General features: G+C 39.0%; 2 protein-coding genes across 2 annotated transcripts in view; one reads left to right on the forward strand and one right to left on the reverse strand.

Annotated features, from left to right (window-relative positions):
- Window positions 1–22899, reverse strand: part of LOC133992170 (craniofacial development protein 2-like) — a 780535-nt gene that overhangs the window by 126391 nt on the left and 631245 nt on the right. The window lies entirely within an intron of this gene.
- The window catches only part of LOC133992239 (cationic amino acid transporter 2-like), a 56161-nt gene continuing 43358 nt past the window's right edge, over window positions 10097–22899 (forward strand). The window contains exons 1-2 of the mRNA XM_062430959.1: window positions 10097–10139; window positions 12282–12420. Coding sequence (XP_062286943.1) covers window positions 10097–10139; window positions 12282–12420 — 182 coding nt within the window. The remainder of the gene's footprint in view (window positions 10140–12281; window positions 12421–22899) is intronic.

Here is a 22899-nt window from a genome sequence, read left to right on the forward strand (position 1 = left end):
AGTAACATTTCAAAGGAGCCATGGTGTCAAGCAGATGCAAGTCCCCACCATCACGCCTTAGATCTTCTCTCCTCCATTTCTTTGTTTTCCAGCATCCTTCCTGTCGTCCTTTATACCTCCTTCAATCATTGTAACTCTCGTTCTCTTTCATCTCTTTGATTTTCTCCTTTTCTTCTCTCTTTCCTGTCTTTCTCCCTCTTTCTTTTTAATTGACGTTTTGCTAAGGTGCTTCTTTAGTTGCACGCTTTCATCTGTGGGAACAGTGTGACCAAGGGCAGAGAAAAACAACCTCTTATACCAAACCTTATTTGTGTGTGTGTGTGTGTGTGTGTGTGTGTGTACTTGTATCGCTATCATTGTGAGAACTGGGTTTTATACCTGTGAAGTGAGGACATTTTAGGAAAGTGAGGTCCTCACTTTCTCACACACCTTCAAAGGGTATTAAGGAGAGGCTTAGAATTGGGTTTAGGTTTAGTTTAGGGTTGGGGGCTAGAGAATGAATCATGTCAATGAAGGTCCTCATTAAGATAGCTATACAAACGTGTGTGTTTTTCAGACAGCAATATACACCAATCACAGGTGAGAAGATGAACATTCCCTCATGTGGAAATCTACTGTGGAGTCTCGTACAGTCTCCCATGATGGGATCTTCTTTATGTTCCCACAGCCCTAAAATAAGGCCCCATGTTCCCCCAGCCTTATGTTCCCTCAAGGACTTTCCACCAAATTAGGCCCTATGTTTCCTCAGGCCTACATTCCCACAGCACAGGTATGGCCATACACTAATGCACATAACGTGTTGTTACCCCCCCCCCCCCCCCCCCTTTAGTCTGTTTTTTCATCCATGACAATGCTTGAAAGACAGGTGACATTCTTTATTTTATTATTAAACTGAGGAAACATAGGGCCGAGGGAACATAGGGCTGTAGGAACGTAGACAAGCTCCCCTCGTGATAAGTGTGTTGCTTTACTTCCATGTGTGTGCTCTGCCACCTTTGGCATGACATTTAACAGCTTTCAAATCTAAGTATAGACACATATAATAATAAGAAGTTTGCTTTCCAAACGAGGAAGCATCAGATGGTGACTTGGCTGAGACGGGTAGTGCATCATGAGGCTGACACCTATGTTGAGACACCTTATTCTTCTTATGAGTGTGAAGTTAATGTTGATTGTTGTCAGTGGTTACTTTATAGCTACAGTAGAACTAATAAATATGGACTATTTTATTCAGTATAAACCATGGTGTACCCTATCAGACCTCTGCCTATAATGGTATTACTAAACATATCCTAAGGTAAGGACTGCACTCACGTTCAGCTGGGTGATCTACCTCAAATAAAACAGTGATCTCTAGACACAGAAATCTTTTGAGTTAATTTATATCCAATAAACAAGCTGACAAATTTGACAACATTTCTGACCTCTCTACTCTGTATGTGGCTCAACAAAAGTTGTGCTAATGATATGATGGTGCAAACATGCCCATAAAGTCTTGCAGCTGAGTGTAGTTTGCCCAGTTTGGATTTCTTTGAGTGAGGGGAGTGGTTTCCAGTGTTTCAGGCTTTTCCTCACATTTCAGCACACATATTGGTCCATAATGAAAACTGCAGAGAGCAAAAAAAGCTTCAAATTTCATTACTTCAATTAACAGAGGTGAACACAAATGATAAGAGCATCTCCACACTGAGAAATTTGCGCATGGAACAACAGCAGTAACTTCATTAACACCAGATTTGTCAGGATCTGAATTTAATTTGTGTTCTACTACACATCCAAACAGCTCAGGTGTGACACTGAGATTCAGATTTATATGGTGAAATTGTTTGTAATAAATTATTTTTAAGTAGCTGAAAATCCAAGGTAAGCCTAAAACCCCATACCTTCTTGATCCTCCCCAATGTCTGACTGAAGATTTTGCCCTTTATATCCTTCAATATCAATTCAGTATCATTCAATGCCTCACAAGCTTGAAGAGAGAGAGAGAGGGAGGAGAGAGAGAGCTAGTAATTTCACTTTTACTGCGTGTGGCAATTTGTGCTGGTCCTTGTGAATTGGACTGTTATTGCAAAGAGGCTCATTTGCATAGAAAGGGGACCATTTTGAACTAAATGTATGCATATTATTCAATTTACGTGTGCAATTAGCAAAGGAGCACCGAGATGCTATGTGCTTGGCAGTGCAGTTTTGGGTGTATTTCACTCTTTGCAGGTGCTTTGTGAATTACACAATTTATTTTTGTCTCATTTGTGCAGGTTTAGCAGTAAAAGTCGAAAAAATCCTTTTGTGAATTTTCAGGTCTCAAACATGAAGTTTTATTTTCATTGGGTAGTACGGTGGCTCATGGTTAGCACTGTGGTTAGTTCTTGGGTTCGATATCCGGCTTGGGCGGAGCCTTTCTGTGTGGTTTGCTATTCTCCCCTTACTTCATGGGTTTCCTCCCATTGTCAAAAAACATGTATGTTAGGTTAATTCTCCTTTTAGTGCCTATGACCAAGGTACTGACATAGAACTGGAATTGGCATAGTGGCTGCCCACTGCTATTAACCCTTTGTAAGTCACACCAGGCCATGACAACATAAAACGTAGATCTTTTCTCATTGACCCTAATTTTTATGTTTTACAGACCTGCACAGACCTCATTCAGACCTCACTTGTTCAAAAGTTTTTTTTAAACATGTTAGAGACTCATTCTGTTTGTGTACAAGATGAAATAATGAAACTCAACTTCAAAAATGTCTCCAGCAGGATCTCTTATGTCAGTAGTGATTTGTGTTATTCTTCATTTATACACTAGCACAACCTGTTTCTACAGTAGCAACCATAACACAATCTGATAGTCTTTTTGTGCATTACATACGTCATACAAGTGGTAAATATTGCCCAAAAATTGATTTTGTTTTTGACCAGAATGGTTGAGCAGACCTACAAAGGTTAATACTTAAGATGGGTTAAATGTAGAGATTGAATCTCATTCTACAACTGTATGTGTGTCAAATAAAGTACTTAATTTTCATAATATTAAGTATTAATAATTTCCTGAAACAGCAGGTTTGGAGCAAACAATATCCAACACGAGTAAATAATGCATTTGTTGAGGACTATTTTCAGAAGCCGATTAATCCACATTTGGTACTATAGTGAGTATTTCTGGTAGCAGGTTGGTGTGTGCGCATTTAAGTCGAAATAAACTACAGTATGTGTGTTCAAAGAAGTTGTGGCTCCCTGATGTATTTTTAATATTTCTTGGACAACAATGGAGCTCTATGGTTCTCATGTGGAGGATGTTGGGCCAACAACAAATTTGGCCTTGAGAGCTGGCTAGCAAAGTTATTTTCCAGGCTCACAGTTGAAAACAGTTTGATGGTAAAACTAAAGTGTACATTTGAGTGGCCATACATTTAATCTGCCTCTGTGTGTTCTTGGGCTTAACCAGCACAAACACTGCAGTGCTGCTGACAGAAAAATCGATCACTCTGCTTGTTCGTGGATTATCTCTGGTGTTGTGGTAATTGAGTTTCGTGAAAGAGCATGCATCATATCAGCTATCGTTCAATGGATTTTTTTCAGATACATGTTTCTATGCTACATGTATGAGGACATTTCACTGGCAACACTGCTTTCATTACCAGATACAACATAGGTGTTTGAACAGCTCTTGAGAACATGGTGTTTATGTACTTGATCTCACCCAGTTGGAAAACAAAAGTCATGGTAGAAAGATGTTGAAGAAGGAAGCGAATACAATACATTATCATTTATTCAGTCATATGTTTTCAAACTTTCAATGACACTTTCTAATTTCATTGTCACCACACTGTGATGTTCATGCTAATGTGTTCCTTCTGTTAATAGATTACATCCTTTCCAACCTTTCTGCAATATAAGATGAATTCTAAGTTAAATTTAAACATTAACATGAGTCCTGTTTTTAAATAAATGTATTCCATGGTGCCATTCACAGTCTAATTGACTTCTATAGAGGAAGTAGACTCCATTACTGTCAATGGTTATCAGGTGACACAGTGGGCATCATACTTACAGTGATGGGTTGTCATGATGAAAGTGCAGGAATCCTAAGAATTAATGGCAGCAGAAAGCTTCATGTGGTATATTATTATATCATAGGCTTGACTGAGCTTGATAAGCTTTTTTAACAGGAGACATGTTGACATATCACAGTATAGCATAGGTGTAATACATTATAAATTGAATGATGGCTGAATGCCATTTGGCTGCTTCAGTTTCAGGGTCCTGGTATTGCACATGCTGGATAACTGTCACACTGTCATGATTTACTAGAATACTTGGAATAGAAAGTGGTATTGTAAAAGTGACTTCAAACCTAGAGTAGGTTTGCTTTGGTCTGAATTAGATGATGAGTTGGTAACATTTTCCCCTTCATTTGGTAAATCAATCAATCAATCAATCAATCAATCAATCAATCAATCAATCAATCAATCAATCAATCAAACAATAAAACAATCAATCAATCAATCAATCAATCAATCTTTAGTTATATAGCACTAAAACACAGCAAAACTTATCTCAAGGCACTTTCACATAGAGCAGGTTTAGACCATACTCTTTCATTTGATTTACAAAGACCCAACATTCCCCCATGAGCAGCACTTGGTTACAGCAGCAAGGAAAAACTCCCCTTTAACAGGTAGGAAACCTCAAACAGAATCGGGTTCTGAACACAAGAAGAAGCTCCTGGAAAAGCTCCTATTTTCCCAAATATTAAAAAAGCAACGCATCTTGTTGCCCCAATCCAGGTTTGACCTCAATTCACTCTGATTTCACTCATTTGCGACCCAGTAAGCAAAGCACACATGGCTACGGGAGCTGTTTAGCCTTGTAGTTGGGTCAGAGACCACATCCTCCAAGGGTCTCGGTGCAGTTGTTTTCTACCACCCCTGAGTATGATTCCTGTGTTCAGACCTGCCCAAACACATTGCTACAAAGGGGAGAAACAAACAAGAGTCTGATTCAACTAAAATAAACAGTTCAGGTTTGGAAATACCTGTGCTTTTCCTATAACAAGTGAAAGTATCTACCTATTGAGATCTCTTTCGCTTTCTTTTAGTTGTGTTTCATCTATCAAGGCAAGCATGTTAATCATATATCTACTTTGGTGACCTCATGTGAATTCCAGCAAAGCTGCACTTGATTTAAACCAGAGCTAAAGTGCAACACACATCCCAAAAAAATCTCTAAATATTGCTTAAAGTTTTCTATTTCGGGCTGATACAGTAATACAGTCAAATTGCCACAAAGTTTAATGGAAACCGACTTAATGAATAAATCATGACGTACTTGAAGCATGAAGCTTCCACTTAACTGAAGAGCTGAGAGCATCAGATCTGTGTGGAGTGATGAGGACACTGCAATGTTCCTCAAATTAATACATGGAACCAACAGAAAGGTCATACTTCCATCATGTTTTCTACATTGTTTTTTAATGCTTGAGGTTTGACTCTTTTAATTACATAAGGAGAAACCAGCAGGGACACTATGGCCTGTAGTTATTAATTAAGTACATTAATTCAATGACATTTATATTACACATTCACTTATTATTATAATTTAACATCCCAGCTGTATAGATCAATAATTCGGAGTGCAATAGCTCATCAATTAACGTGACCTACAGATAAGTGGCAGAAAATTGATAAATGGATTAACCAATTACAAAATAAATAATTGAAGTCCTTTTAAGCTAAAACTGACATTAAAATTGACTAGCTTATTAGCTATTGTAGCTTGCTGTACCAATAGTTTGCTCCCTACAGCCCACAACCACATACAAAAAAAGTTAAATCTAATGTCACTATCAATACTTTTTAATAAAAATAGAGCAAAAAAGCAGATTCTATTGCTAATGAACTGTGTTTTCAAGAATGCATTCACTCTGATCAACAGAAACAATGATTAAGAAGCAGCTTGTTACCGAATTACTTAGTATTAAATGTAACATTACAATTGTCATCGACTGTAAAGTATCTAAAAGGTAACTATCAGAGACCTTTGATAACCTCTGTGTCAAAACAGGAAGATGTAGGGGAGAAAACCTCATCACCTACTCACACATTTGCATTCCCTCTTCTCTCTGGGGAATCTTTAATACGTTAACACAGCATTTTCTTCAGGCTTCCACCAATTAGGATTGATTGATGTGGCTGGGATTACCACCCTAACTGTCGACGTGGGTTAATGAGAAGTAGGAGCCTACCCTGCCTAACCCGAAACTGTTTGTGGAGCCGGAGGCAGTGTGTAATGGATGATGGCATCTGCCTTCATAATGGCACCAGTAAGAAGTGTGTGTGTGAGAAGGAGAGAGAGAGAGAAAGATAACAAGCATGCATGTGATCATCTGTATGTACTTTCTGGAGCTGCAGTGGAGCTAAGTGAGGCGACACAATGATAATGACACGCCATTGTTTTTTTAGCTAGAGTTTTAAAAATAGATACTAGGTCTGGGATTTACCAGGAATCCAGCTGTCGCAGAATTCCCGAGCTTGTCAATGTAAATGTGAAGATGACAAAAGAAGTAGCTTAATTTATTTTGTGTAGTTTGTGTCCAGCAGTTGGTCAAAGTGACTTCTATGGACTCTTTTGTTCCTTGCCCACTTGCTTTTTCCCCGGTTGGACTTTGTTTTGCCTGGTGTTGGACTACTTTAAGATCTGCCAATTATGTTTTGAGTCATTTCCATCTTGTTACTTCCATCTCAAACCTGCTAATATCAAACTTTCACAGCAACAGGATTCCGATAAAAACCTATTAGAATGTTCATGCACATCGTGATGTCCCCAAATGGCCTTCTTAATGTCTGGCTTCAAAGGAAAACAGTCATTTATTTAAGCAATTTCTCTTCCATGCATTATTTATGAGTTTAATAACAGCTTCATTTAGCCTGTATGAAAGCCTTCTCCTTAGATTGATCCTGCTTGATGCTTCTTCCTGCAGATATCTGATATTTCTAAATCAGGTATTCTGACATCACATGACTAGACATTGGTGTTCTTTCACCCTTAATCAAAAGATAATCACTGATGCACTCCATAACTGTTTGGATCCCAGCCTTAGGACTCCTTGCCTGTTCCAGAATATTCAAGTCTTTCCAAGAAGGAGCAAGGCTGAAGCAGATGCATGCAAATTAGAGGCACTCTGACTCCACATGTACTAATGGGAGTGCAATCATTTTTTCCATTAGCATCTGTGGATTCTGGCCCAATATTACACTTTTTTCCTGGAAATTACATTTTTAAAAGTGGAGGGTATCATATTCGAGGACTAGACAATTATGAATTATTCATCACAGCTTCATTGTTGCTAGGCTAGCAAGTTTCTACAAGCCTGTTTATAGTGTGTCTTAAAAGTCAGTCAGATTTTTTTCTCCTTGTGATTACTGAATCTAGAATCATGGCTATTCCTTTTGAAAGAAGCATGATAAACAACCTCTGTACCCTCTACCCTCACAATCTTTCAAGGGTCTGCTGCGAAGTGTCTTGTCTGATCATCAACAACCTTGATTTTGGTCTCATCAGAAGATAGATCCTTCTTCCAGGTGATTTTTCTACTTTCTGGTAAACTGTAGCTGAAATGAGTTTTTTTATGAGTGGAGTTCTCTTTGCAACTTTCACATGATGCTGCAGTTGTTGAAGCAGCCGTCCAACTGTTGTTTTAATTCTCTCCAGTCTGTCTGTAAGATCAGGTCTCTTGGTGTCTTCCCTCACTCATCTCCTTCTTACACGCTCGCTCAGTTTTGGAGGACAGTGTGCTCTCGGCAGATTTACAGCTGTGCCGTACTTTTTCCATTTCTTGATAATTGATTTAACTCTACTTCAAGGGATGTTCAGTGACTTGGAAGTGTTCTTGAATGCACCTTCTGACTTACACAGTTGCTTGGAGTGTTTCTGTCTTTATGGTTTAACCACGACTGACTAAACATTAGACCTAGCATATACAGGTGTATTTACTCTAAAATTGATTTGAACCCTAAATTTTATATTTATCATGAATGTAGATTACTTTGTAGACATGATTCACTTTGACATTAAAGTGTGTGAAGTATATTGGTGTAATTGGTACAATATATGTATTGTCAGTAGTCTTTCTTTGCCCGAATGCCCATTGCATGTGGGCATGTGTGTGTACTAGCATTGTGAGCTAGTAGTGGTATATAATTGGACCGAAGTGACATTTACAGACATGTTTACGTGCTGCTTACATTGCTGCATATGAGCAGTTATCCAAAACGTATGATAACAGGTTAGCAGGTAGCTAGATAGAATGTTACTGTTTTATGCAAAGATTTGGCTGAATGGTCAGTGTTGGAACTACTTCGATCCAATTTTGCAAAACAATTAAACGTGAAAACTTGTGTACTTCTTTATAGGCACTGTAGATGCCATAAGCTAATATGTTTTAAAACATTCAATGTTTAAAAAAAGAAAAAAAAACTTCTCCACTGACATCTTTTACCTTTCAATTTGTCTTTATGATGGCATCTGTCAGACTGAAGTCTGGCTTAGAAGTCAAGACTTTCTTTTCAAAATTCATGAACCTATCAATTCTATGAGAGAGAGAGAGAGAGAGAGAGACCACTGAAAAAAAACCCTGATGTATAGTAGAGCAAAGAGAACCCACAGTGAGCCTGAGCTGTAGTCCTCTAACTGGTGAAGCAGAGTGACCTTGCCCTTTAAGCAGACAACATTCTAATCTGGGCAGGTCCAATTCTCCAGGGATCTCCAGGAACCTCTGCCATCTCCTCTTCCCAGGGAAAGAATAACAATCTGGTCTGCAGCCTGGTGAGGTTGTGGATGTTCATGATTGAAAATTACAACCATACATATTAGAGGTGTAAAGGTATACCATGGCAAAATATATACACAATATGCATTGACTTGAAAGAAAAGCAGCCTTTTTTTCCCTCAAAGTCAGAACACCGGATTACAAGACAAGCAAGTTTCTTCATATGCAACTGAATGTTCAGCTCAGTCTGAACCAGTTTTCTCATCTTCCACCAGAATCTGCTTTCTGCTTCTGTCTTTACTTTAAAACAGTACTTAATATTTATTTGCAAAGTCAATGCAACTTAATGAGGACATTCTGTTACAAATATTCTCTTCAGACAGTTGATTAGTCAAACCATGTGCTCATGATTGGTTGGAACAAAAACCCGCAGACACACAGCCCTTTATGGAATAGTTTGCACATGCCTGCCTTAGATGAAGAGGTACAGACGACCAGCTCTGTTTGTGAGAACTACGATGCCTCCAACGTGTACTAAATCAGTATTGCACATTCAAGTGGTGAGAGTATATAATCAAACTCCAACATGCAGGTGTTCTAGATGCTTCATTTTTCTTGCAAATCAGTAACTTTCCTCGAAAGGTGACATTTGTAGTCATGTAAAGGTACCTTTTACCTTGATAAGCTGTGAGGTAACACATACCAACATACAACATACCAGCATTGTTTGAATGCTAACAGTTGCTCATGGCTCAGCTCAACACGTGTATTATCAGTCCAACCGATACATGACATAACTGTACACTTTAAAGAAGTCCTCTGTTTTTACTTTATTATTTCATATTCAAATCACTCCGCTATCATGTTTTAGCTTTTCAGAGTGGTGATTCTCTGAAAACAAAAAAATGTGTGTGTTTGTGTGTGTGAGTATAGGGTGGAGTCTTTATTTGACACATCTTGCAAGATCTTACCATTAATGGACTCAAGAGATTTTGAAAAGAGTCACTTAGACTTCAAACTCATCATAAACTAGAGATTTCCCTACTGTTGTATTCACCACAACATCAATGGTCACATTATGTCACGTCATGACACACCTGCCCCAAACGTGAAACAGCTGGCGTGGTACTCCATTAAATGTGCACCCTTCGTGTTGTAATCAATGATTACTGTGAAGCCCCCAGCCCCTCCCCCACCCAGAGTCCTGACTGCCAAAATTAGAACTTGTATTAGTGGTGAAGAAAATCTCATGATGACCCCAGCCTCAAGACACGTCTCATTCATTTGATAGATTATTTTTATAGCATTTCTGCCTCACCTGACAGTCTCGTTGGGAGCATGATGGGATACATGGGAACGAGGAAGAGCATGGGGATGAGATGTGACAAATGCCAGGGGCTGGATTTGATCGTGCGGTTGTCATGCTCTTTTCAACATGAGTGGATGAGAGTGATGGAGGGAAAGAAGCAAGAAAGGAAAGAGGAGAAGATTAACTTATAGATGAAATTGAAGGAACATATAGTTGGCAAGATGCCTGGATGGAAGGATGGATGTTTGCTGAATGGACTGAAAAGCAGACAGCATGTCACAAAGTGTCAATCTTAAAAGCATCAACGCTACTGTAAGTTGATCCAAAGGATTTTGTATGAGTAGCTCTGATGGCGCCACAGTGGATTTTTTATTTGAAGAAAATAAAAAGTGTCCTTTCTTCCACATATCACGTCTCACTTCCTCTTTGCATGACTGACCCATGAGCAGCCGCAATGTTCGAACAGCACCGTTTGTCACGATTACCGTCTTCTCAAGTCACTCAGTGCCACGCTTGACTTAGCAACAGAATGTTAAGTGCCCCTCAAGCAAACACACACACGCACACACACACACACACACACACACACAAAAGCATGTGCAAAATACAAGCACACACACTCACTGATGCATGGAGATACAGAGTTTAGCAGGAGCTATGTGTGTAATGACACATGATATATGTTGACAAGGTGTTAAAGCTGTAATTTTACAGTGTGATAAAGTAGCAGTGTCAGATTGCTTTAAAAAAGATGTGTGTATTTAGGATAAGGGGAATTTTATTCTATAGCTTTACTATACAAATCCCTGAGTCTCTTGCATGAAGCCCCGACCCCAAATGCAGACATTTATGTATAGTTTTATTTTTATAAATATTTTATTAATAGTTTGGAAATATTATTATTTTCTGGTTAGAGAGTTAGAGAGTTAGATAAGAAAAATTGATACCACTATCATATCAGTCAATTAAATATAATGCTGCAGCCAGTTAGCTTAGCTTAGCATAGCACAGAAACTAGGGGAAACAGCTAGATTGGTTCTCATCAAAGGTAACAAAATCTACCTTGCAGGACCTCTAATTAACGTTAATGTTATACCTTGTGTGTTGAATCTGTACTAAAACCATAGACTGTATATAAGAAATGGACGTTACACCCGTGACGTCACCCATTGGTTTGTGAACTGCTGCTCTGAGGCCAATAGTATCGGATCTCAGCAGCGCCATCTTGAAAATTTGCGGTGCATGCCGGGAAAAATAAAAACACGGATTCTACTTATATGGGCATCAGGAGGGGCATGAGGCGCCCTCCTGAACCTGTGAACCAATCAACCTGTCAATCAAAACGTAGCCACGCCCTAATGCATACCCTGCTTTATCGTCAAATCAAAAAAAAATCAGGGAGGCCAAAATTTCACAAATGAACATCATACTGCATTGAAGAAGGCTTTAAACTAGCGATTGAGACGATAAACATATTTTGAAAACGTTTACTGAGGTTAGAAATCAAGTGAGAAGTTGGTGAATTTTCCATTGACTTGTATAGAGACGGAAGTCCTTTTGACACCAAAACGGTTGCCCCCTGGTGGCCATTTGATAGAATGCAGTTTTAAGTGACTTTTCAGACATTTCAGAGGACCGGAACTCCCCGCCTGACTAAAACATAGCTACTTAACCCCAATAACAACCCAGTATATCCAGTTCTCACTCTCCTGTGAGCTTCTGGTGCAACATGGTGTAGAATGGTGCAACATGACTTTAGAATTGACCTTAACTCGCAAAATAAAAGCCATAAAGTAAAATTGTGTTAAATCTTTAAATTTGTGCACATTTAATAAACACACATTGAAAAGCTTTAATGTGCTGTAATATTGTGTACTGTACATACCGCCACTCCATAAAAAATACACCAATTTCCCCTGTGTCTTCATGAATTTGTCAGGGTACTGCCTTCTCCTCCTCCCGATCCATGTGTTCCTGTGTCTCTGTCTGTATGATGTGATGTGGGCGTGGCCTCGAATTCTCCTGATCATCTGCACACCTGAAGTCCATTCCACTAATCAACTCCCAGCAGTATATCTACGTGGCTCAGATCTCCATTCACTGCCAGATCGTCTGTTTCCCACTGTGGTAACAGTGCTACAGCCAAACTGCGTCATCTTAGTTTATTCCTTGTGTTGTTATAGTATTCTGATTCCTTGTCTGTCTTTGTCTCAGGTTCATCTGTCCTGCTCATTCCCTGCACCAACTCCACAACCTCCTCTGGATCACCATCTCTGACCGGCCTTCTCCCGCCTGCCCAGTCCACTGATCCAGGCGTCCAGCTCCACCACCACCCTCCTGTGTTTGGATTCATGTCAGCTCTCCCATTCCTTCTGCTTCACTTTTGGCTCTTGTAAAAAAAAGATAATGATAATTGAAAATCCACTGTGTAGTACCTAGTCTTTGTTCTGCTTACTGGGGTCAGCTTAACTAATTGTAAATAATTTTTATCCTCATTTTATTAATCTTTTGTTGCTTTTAGTTTCCATCATGTTGCTTTTGTAGGAATTAAAAGTCAAATGTGGTGATGTTGTTTTCTTTGTGAGTTGTGAGGGGAGATGGTTTGGTAAATGGGTTTATTTTCCATGGAATATGATTTTAAAAAACAAAACACTATATGTCTACCTCCCATATAATTCAATTAATTTATTTGTCTGATCTGTAAAAATGTAATCTGATCCATGCATAAAACCATGAAGAGAATGGATAAATGTATTCTAATCCTCTATGTCCAACACAATATCTCAAATCAAATGGTTGTATATCTGAAAACCCTTAATCCCTTAAATAAGCCAATTCTTATTCATTACAGCATGCATAATGTGGTTGTGTATATGTGTGGAGCATATTGCTGCAAGGAGTGTCCTCTGTAGATAGTGTGCTGTGCCTGGCTGTTGCATTCATGAAGTGCCAGAGCACATTATGAAAGACTGGAATTATATAATGATCATGGAGCTGCAAGAGCACAGCTTGCTTCTATGAGCTCACCAAACAGTTCAATGACCCCCAAGGCCTTGTGGCATAAGCTATGAGCCAGGCAGGCAACTGATGCCCCTGTTGGATCAACCGAGTTTTGGTGCCGCTTCCACTAAATCAGTTCTGAGAATGTCCACTGCCAAAAAAAACAGGCCTTGTGCTGGCAGTATGGGCTCTATGCCGGCACTGTGAAACTGCTGGTCTCAGCCAAGAGACTAGTGATTTGGTAGGTGGAGGAAGAGAGAAAAACCTGTATGGCAAGACATGAGAGGAGATCGACCAACTGAGTGCTTCAGAATAATGGAGCCAATATTCAGCAAGTAAATATATGTACAAGAAATCGAGTCAAGTTTGATTTTACATAGCGCCACATCAACTTAACGTGGCAGTGAACTCATCAACAACCAGTCAATCTGCTAACATTGTTGATACTTCTGAAGGGCAGAGATAATTTGCTAAGTAGCTATGTATGAATGCCAGCCAGGCTACATTTTGAGATGGTCTGGATCGCAGCCAGGTGTAGTTTTCGATCTGTACAGCATGACCGCATTCATAAATTGAAAGGTCACCTAAGCCCGCCACTTCCTACTAGCTAAAGCAAGCTTGACTAAAGCTACAAGTAGTAGTCATCGCTGTAAGTTTTCCCTTGCGAAAAATGGATGATGCCAATCCATAGCATTGTTTCTACTGACCCGGGGCGTACCTAACTAATCTGCATATAAATCTAAATCTAAATATATCTGATCACAATATGAGTTGAACCAAGATAGCAAATCTCATTAATAGTAGGTGTAAATGCAAAGGCTCACATTTCCGATGTCATTATCCAGATAAGGTGTCCATAGACATGTTAATACTAGCTGTAAATGGGACCAAAGAGTCTTCAGACAAGTGCAAACTTTTTGCTCAAACATTTTCAAGTTCTATGGACATGTCTTTGTCAAATTTTGTTTCACATCTACTCAGGACTTTGCATGGACTACACCTAATCACACAACCTCTAAAATTTGCTGTCCATGCCATCTGAACACAACAAAATAAGTGACCCTCCATTGTTGTTGTTACTGTATGCATTGTGTTATTTACTAGAGAACTTTCATGCCATGTCGTTCAAGGATATGGCTGGCGATAACACAGTTAATTTTTGAATCAATGATATACCAGCCCTCTGCTGGATATACTCAATAGAGTATCAAATGTGTATTCTCCCACAGTCAAGAGTAGTCCCTGCCAAATTCCAACAGTTTGAATAATGTTTGCTAGAAACTATAATGCCCAGCTGTTTTAGGAAATGATTGAGCCATTGCAAACACCTGGTCCCCCAGGTTCACGTCTCCAGTAGTAACCAATGAGCAACCAATGGGCTAAGTGACACAGATGGGGTAGGGAAGTTGGATAATATTGTGAAACCTACTGACGTATAGTCGGTCTTATTGTAGAATTTTTATTTTATTCTAAATAGTGCAAATGGGGCTCTGTTTAAGAACAGAACAGAGATGAATCTTTTTAAAGTCAGAACTCTTATATTTGTCTAGATATCATTTAATCGTCAACCCCATACTGTACCTCCAGGTCACAATCTGAACTTGATTCCTGGCTCATCTCACTTCTAATTCCTCAAACCAAACAGTGGAAAATAATTACAACTGAGTATCCCTTTGTAACACACTCTTACTTCTCTCTTACAATCCTTTCATAGCTTTAAATCAGCAGATTGTCCTTGCACTAAAGTGTTAGATGATTGCTCTATTGTAACAGGAACATTCCGTGGAGATAATGGCTGGCTCATTATTTGTAGCCACGTTGACCTGTAGATGTGCCTATACCTCTGCAATACCAATCCTTGCACTTTTAACAGAGTCTGTGGCTGGAAGACTTTATTTTAATTCTGCCGTAAGAAAATCCAGCTCTTCAAATCTCACAGCAGGAAAAGATTCAGTTTCTCCTTTGATCAAACAATAGTAATTTAAGATATGCTTTCTATGGTTCTATCCTTGCCTTTGTGCTCCATCCATCAATTATCAATAGCAAGGTTCTCTCTACAGTTAAACGAGAGTAATTCCATAGAGGGCTTCTGGCCTCTGCATCATGCTCATTTTTCTTACTAGACAAGTTTGCTGACTAGTAGCTGCTGTTAGTGTGTTTTAATGAAACTCTTAGGATAAAGTTACACAGCTAGGTGGAGCTTCTGCCTGTCATTCACTGACACGAGAAGCTACAAATGGTCTTTGAGGAGCATGACAGGATCTCATAGAGTGAAAGACAGATTTTATTATAAATTCATACATAGCTATGAAGTATTTGTTGATCAAATTATAATAATTGTGTAGTCCGTGAAAAGATGCCCATCACACTAGCCTAGAGTGCAAGGCGACAGCTTACGTGTTGACATTTTTGCTTGATATAGGGTGATATCAGCTAAATTGCCTAGATATCAGCTAATAAAAGAACAGTGTATGACATTTAATTGTTTCTTTTTGTTTAATAAGGATGGATCTTAATATTTTTGTGTTTATTTTATGTAATATAATGTAATTGTTCAGGTCCTACAGATATTGAAACATCAGTTATCCAACATTATCCCACATCCCATATTGCTGGTGATGAGTTGCTGGTCCAGTTGAATTGGACTCTGGTTTAATTCCCCCTTTGTGTGATTAGTTTGGGCAAGGCTGAACACAGCAATTGTATTCGGATGCAGAACAAAACAACCATAACGAGACCCTTTGAGAAAGTGTGTTGGTCTAGTTCCAATCAAACTCTGAAGTGGCTCGTTAGTGATTTGAACCTGATCCAACCCAACTACTAGGCATACTCTGCAAGTTTGTGCTAAACAGCTCCCACTTGGCTTAATGTGATGTGGATGAAAACAATCAACAGTTGCTTGCAGCTAGCCAGAATGAATGGAGGTCAGACTGGACTAGTGCAACAAAGAGTGTTGCATCTGGTTAGAGGACCTTCCTATGTTTACGTTCTCTGATCCAACCCTAGACACATCTGACCACTGAGTGTAGTGTACGTTCGCACATAGCTTGTAGTGATTCCTTTTAGTGTGCTCATATTTTTCTGTTTTGTAGAAAAACTGAACCAAGAGGAAAGTAAACCAAGGGCCAAATCCTCAAAGAATGCATTCGCTAATAGCACTGTGAATCGGCTCCTTTTTTAAGTTCCTATCCACAAACTATAGTTTCTGCTAATGATATCACGACACAAAGTGCAGTGAAATTTTGCAGCTGAGTGCAATTTGGCATTGTTTTGCTTCTGTTTGAATAAGCGGAGAGTTTTCAAATGTTTCAGGCTTCTCTCCACATTTCAGCGCACAAATTGGTCCATAATGAAAACTGCAGAATGCACAAAAGCCTCAAATTGTGTGTCTTTAATATAATTAACAGAGGTGGACACACACACACACAGAGCTCTCTACAATTGCTAACCAAGTTTCATGTATTTTGCTTCTTTTACTTCACTAGTCGTTCAGATCTATAACATAATCTACTGAATTTTCAAATGTCAGTATATCAGCTTTTAATGTGACTCAGGCAGGTCTGAAACATGTTAAATTAATGTCTGAATATTACAATAATGTTGTTCAGGTGTCAGACTTCAGTACTGATGTTCTGTTTGTTGTCCACAAGCTTTCAGATATAAAGAGAGAGAGAGAGAGTGAGTAAGGAATGAGTTTGAGAGCAGTTAACACCAACTCTCTGAAGATGCTAATAACTCCACTCTGTGAGTGTTGCAGTTAGGGGTGGCCTTTATGAATGACTGTTTTTTGCAATAAGGCTTATTTGCATAGAAATGGTTCAATTTATCGCCCCATATATATGATTATTACCTAATTTACATACATGAGAATGGAACAGATGCACCATTTTGTGGTTTGTGGTCTCATTTGCACAAATTTAGTGGCCACAAAAGCCTTGCAATCCTTTTGTGGGTTTGGCCTCAAGTGTAAGAATCATCTACTGATTCTGTATCAGAGCAAATTAACTATTTGAAAACACCCAAACCAAAAAGTCTGACATCAGTGATGCAAATGATATTGTTTTGTTGTTAATGTCCTCCATTACTGACGATCAGCAGTGTCCAGGTAGCAAATGGTGTTTATCCTTAAACTGCTGAGGCAAATGTGTTGGTAGCAATGGTTGTTTGATCAAATAATCTTAATCCAAGGTAGCCAGTACTTGCTATCTTGTCATGGGCCATTCAATTGCATATTAGGGTTCTCAGCGGTTAATAGTTTGTTCAGTTGTCATAGAGATGGCTCAGTTTCCATCACATGGCCAAAGAATGGACATTTTTGTCAAGTGATAGTAGTGGGGCGAATATATTGCTTATATCACAATCCATCTCTGTTCAAAGATGGTCTCTGGCATTGAATGTGAATGGTCACCATCTTTCAGTGATGGTGATGACAACAAATTTAACTGGACTGTTCCCTATGTGTGAAGGCTTCAGTAGTTTTACTGGTGAGGGCAAACAACGTGTATCGTTCTTACATAACTTAACCAAACTGTATATCATCATCATGAGTCGTCATGTGCAGTTAACAATTAGAAATGTCTACTTTAGGCGCGCAGGTGGCCGAGTGGTTAAGAGCACATGCCACATACGCAGCCGACCCCGGTGCAAATCCCGGCCGGAGGTCCTTTGCTGCATGTCACACCCTTCTTTCTCCTGTTTCCTGTCTGTCTACTGTTAAATAAAGGCGTCTGTGCCAAAAAAATCTTTAAAAAAAAGAAATGTCTACTTTGAACCAAGTGGACTCTATACAGGGTTTGAAGATGTAGATATAGATCCTGCAGAAGTAGATGAAGCATGGAGAAAAAATAATGATATTTAAACTGTATAATTCAAATTTGAATGCATTTCATCAGGAGCATGAGTTATGCACAGCTCAACAAAATAGGTAATCATGCAAAAATGTTAATGGTTTCAATGAAAATGTTTTTATGAAATGTACCCCAATATGACAAATAAATAGATGGGTCATGTCATGTCATCAATGAAATATTAAGCAGAGATGCAAACAACTCAACTTTTGGCAAAATTCGCCGTTTTAATAGGAAAATGAGTCACCTTCGAGATTTGTGTAGATCCGATGAGAATTTTTTTTTTTTTTTTTTTTGAGGGTGGTTGTTGATGACTCAGCTCCGCCCCCGATGAGAGAGAGGAGAGGAGCAGCTAACGTTAGCCTCTGCTATAGTTTGCGATCACTTCTCGTTCTCTGCTCTCAGAGAGTCTGTTCTGCTGCTACTTTATTCCGCCTCGCTATTATGTATAAAAAGGTCCGGACACTGAATGGGGGACAGAGTTGTTCCATTAGTAAGTTATTAAGTGAATGAAGTGAGGGAGCGGTGACAGTAAGAAAGCCGGTGAATCAGATCAATAAAACGTTATTTTCTGATTGTTTCAAAGCGATTACGTTCAACAGCACAAATAAACTTTTTTTAAATTTCCATCTGTACAATAAATCAACTCTGATTCTGATCCACTTCTAATTCATCTGGAAGTCTTTTATTAATAAGCAAAGACGGTTAGTTTACTTATTTGAAGAAACATGACTTGAAACTGTGGAAAAAGATATTTTCCTAAAAATGTGAAAATCTAACAATATTGTAAATGTTCCTCAGTAATGAACTAGTTGAACTTGGACAATCACTTCTGCTTTCTTTGTTTCAGAGCTAAAATATATTTTCTTGATGTTTTGTTTGGAACATTTATTAACTGGTAAAATGTCATTCCTGTGCTCTGTGGGTGTGTCATCACCATTCATATTTATACAACCTGCTGTTAAATTACTAAAGCACAAACATTTTTTCTAGATGTAACTTCATAATATTGCTCTCAGAGTGCACCAGAATGATTTATTTGACTTAAAAATGTAAAAGAAATCTCTCAAAATTTTGCTGCAAACACTGGATCACTGGATTTGTAATATCAAAAGTGTGTTGTTCTATTTGTGTGATATAGGATTCTCTTTATTTTTATTTTATTGGCAATATTTTATAAATCATAATAATTAAAATAACTCTATTGTAATAGTTGAGTACACGATGCATGTGCGCCGTATACTCAACTTTTTCAGTCCTTACCCGTTTGCATCCCTGATTAAGTGTCTTTTGAAAACACTGACCTCTTGACTAGAAGTTAAAATTCATGTTAATGAGGATTTGAACGATGCTTGTGTGTACATCTTGTGTTTGTAATGATGCAACTGCCTGAAATGTGAAAACTGATCTCTGATCTGGATGGTCTCTCTTGTGGAACCATGACGTGTTGGGTTCACTCTCATGTCCATGCCCTGGTTTGAATCTGACACAAAGGAGAGAACATCTGTCACCACAGCCCTCATGTAGCATGTAGTCCTTTCAACAGCCAGTAGAAAGTCTCGCTCTGAATACCTTGTGGAATTTGTTCTGAGAGAGTTCGAACTTGGGTTCACCAACACTCTCCCCATATTTGAAAAATAGCCTGTTTAAAAATACATAACATGATGACAGGAACAGTTTGATGGGGAATGTCCAGTGATACACAGTGCTTAAAAAGGAGCGGAATGATGATTTTACACTCCTGTTCCCTGTTCCCTGAGCATTGAGGCATGGATCATCACATCATATCCGAAATCTCTTTGGTAGGTATGAGGTACATAGATAGGTACACCTGAAACAAACTTGATATTGAATTGAAACCTATGTATAAGACTTGTTTATTTGAACCTATCTTTGGAGTTGTTGTGTGGATGCACTTGGTCAGATGATCCAGGTCTTTCAAAATCTGCTTTCACAATCATCCAAGTGCCTCGTGGGCTTCAGATCCTGGTCTTAACCAAACCTTACTTCTCTAGCTCATCTCATCAAGGGGCTCATCAGCAAACCGATGATAGCTCCTGTTTCCTGGCCAGTCGTGTTGGTTGGTAACATGTTGTACTACTGCTACCCACTTCTCTTTCAACACCTCAGAGTTAGCCTCAAACTCCACCACAAATGATTTATAATGGATGGATCCACTCTCCCAGGCCTTCATACTCCCTCAAATTCAAAGTGTTTTTTTTTTAGATAAAAGACTCATTTATGTAGCAATTTGTAAGTGTCTGTCAGAGGTGATGGTAGAGACATTCACTCCATTTTCCTCTCTGGTTTTAAGAGCTCTCTTAAAACTCTTGATTTCCATGGCATTACACCTTGAAACTTGATTGCAGTTTATTACCTTGAAGTCCACAACCTTTTACTCACTCAAATACCTCAAAAAAGGTGTTAGTACAAATGCATCAAGACAGGAAGTGGCAAGAATCAGCTGCAAGTCATGGCCACAAGCATTTTGCAGCTACTTTGTCCTCTTCTTATCATAAGGAAAGCTGTGAAGATTTACATCACTTCCATTGTTGCTATTCGACTGGAAACTACGACCGAAAGCAGCACTGTGAGGCAAATGTATTGATATTTTCTCCACTATGGGCTGGTAAAAAGGTGACTGTAACATCATTAGTTCACCTCTCCAGCTTAACCAATTGACGTAATTGACCCAGAGTGCTTGTGATAAAGTAAGGGTGGCCTCCATAGGTCCAAATATGTATTCTAACAAAGTATTTCAGTAACAGAGGGTGATTTAGACCTAAAAGTCTTCATAGTCTGTGTTTGCTTTAAGCACCTGGAGGATTGCTGCATGGGCCAGAGGTTGAAATAAAAAAGTAATGAGGTAGAAAGAAATGATCAGAATTTTAGAATGATGTGAGAATCCTTAAGTAACCCCCAATTCCAAATAGTTTTCATTTAACCTACAGAATACATACACACACACACACACACACACACACACACACACACACACACAGAAGATTAAGTAGACAGACAATAAAAAGGAGAGGTAAAAGAGACAGAAATCCTGAGAAAGTTCAGAGAGTTCCTCTTTTCCTCTGTACTGCCAGTTCTTTTGTGTTATTTATTTTTATCACTCGGAGAGAAGCCTGTGACTTTGAGGCAAGCAGGACGAGCGGGTGTGTCTTTGTGAGGACAGAGAGCGGTTTGGACATCTGAAGGTACAAACTGGTGGTGGAACACAATTTTGGATCCATCCCTAAAATGACTGTTGTGACCCAGATTTTGTCAGATATTTTTAACCTCATTCCCAGCCATCGCCACGTTATAACCTAGTTACAAAGTGGAACCAGGCATAGAGCAAGCCATAGCGTTGTGAATAATAGTATAGATGTTGACAAATGACTCGGTAACCTTTAACAATGACTTCACTTCTACATTTCCATACTGTGCACTAACCTGCTTCTCAAAATAGAAGCCCACATGACTTACTGTCTTATTGTATGATTTCTTTTTTTCTTACACTGAATCCGTATTTCCAATAATTTAACAAAATATCCACAAAATCCAGTGCTTGGGTAAAAACTAGGACAAACCTGAAGCTCGAATTACAAATTGTCCACGACACTACTGCAGTATAAATTAGAAGAGTACACTAGTGTATAGATCTCTGCCAGGTGTATACTGTCAAGAGGGCAGTACAGATAACAAAACAGGGATTTATTCAACTCATATCATGTCTAACTTTAGTTTTATATTGATTTCGGTTTTTGAGCCACGGCAAAGGCCAAAATGTGGACTGCGACAGACTATGCAAGGCTTGTTTTTAGCCTGGTCGATTGTCGGAGATGACTTTTGCTATGTTGTAGGGCATAATGTAAAATGGCAAAGGCTGCTGAAAAGACCAAGGTCGAAGCTTTAGGATAGGCTCATAAGGAATCTTATCGATATTTATTTGAATTCACAACACAACCTGCTCTCAAGTTACCAAAGTTTGGCATTGATTGATCTAACATGGCATCAAGGTGTGGTCTGTTGTCCCCAGTGGAAACAAGATTCCACACTGAAGCAGCCCCTACCAATTGGTTAAGAGGAGTGACGAGTCAGCTGTCAGTGGTGTTATAACAAATGTTTTTCAAAAATAGTGAATCGCTGCAACCATGAGAAGTCCTTGAGCATACAGCCATAAATGTGCACAAAACATATTAGGCTGATGGGTCCTGTAGTATGAAACATTAGCTGAGGACAGATACACACATGCATGTACACACATCCTCTACAGGCTTAGCAGAGATAAAAAAAAAAATGACTGCAGAAATTGACCATATTTCAGTGGCCAGTTGTCTCGACTCTGATAATTCTGCTTTAGCCGAGTTTACATTCTGTCTGGGACTGTCACTGACCTGGCCGTATGTTTACTGGTCCATCTGCACCAATCACACCAGAGAGTGTGCGTGTTATGTTATGTGGATGAGCACCAGAGCCAACCCATGAGAACACTAAAGTGTGTATGTGTGTGTGCGTGGTCACAGAGATCAACATGCATGGCCTGCTATCGGATTCAGGGCACAAAGTAACCAGAGCATGTGGTCAAATGTGGTGACACCATATGCCATTACATCATTATATACACATCACATGTAGCGTGTTTCAGCATGAGCATTTTCATTCATTGGTTGCTTTTGTGTGTGTTTGTGTGTGTGTGTGTGTGTGTGTGTATGAGTTGCATGTGAGATGATGTCATCAGGAACATCACAAAGAAGATCATGCACATACACACATATAACAAAGAAGGAGATGCGTTATTATGAAACCATCCATTTCCATGTTGTTAAACCCTGTCACACTGCAGTGTTAAACAGAGCGATGCCTATTATGTGTAAAGCCCCCCAAACTGTCACAATGATTCAAATGCTTATGGAGTTACTGTATTATAAATTCAGTGCAACAGTTCAGTTCAAGCTTTATTATTATAAAGGGAAACTGTGGTTTGCAAACAT

The sequence above is a fragment of the Scomber scombrus genome, chromosome 12 (assembly GCF_963691925.1).
Source record: "Scomber scombrus chromosome 12, fScoSco1.1, whole genome shotgun sequence".
In the NCBI taxonomy this organism is placed as follows: domain Eukaryota; kingdom Metazoa; phylum Chordata; class Actinopteri; order Scombriformes; family Scombridae; genus Scomber; species Scomber scombrus.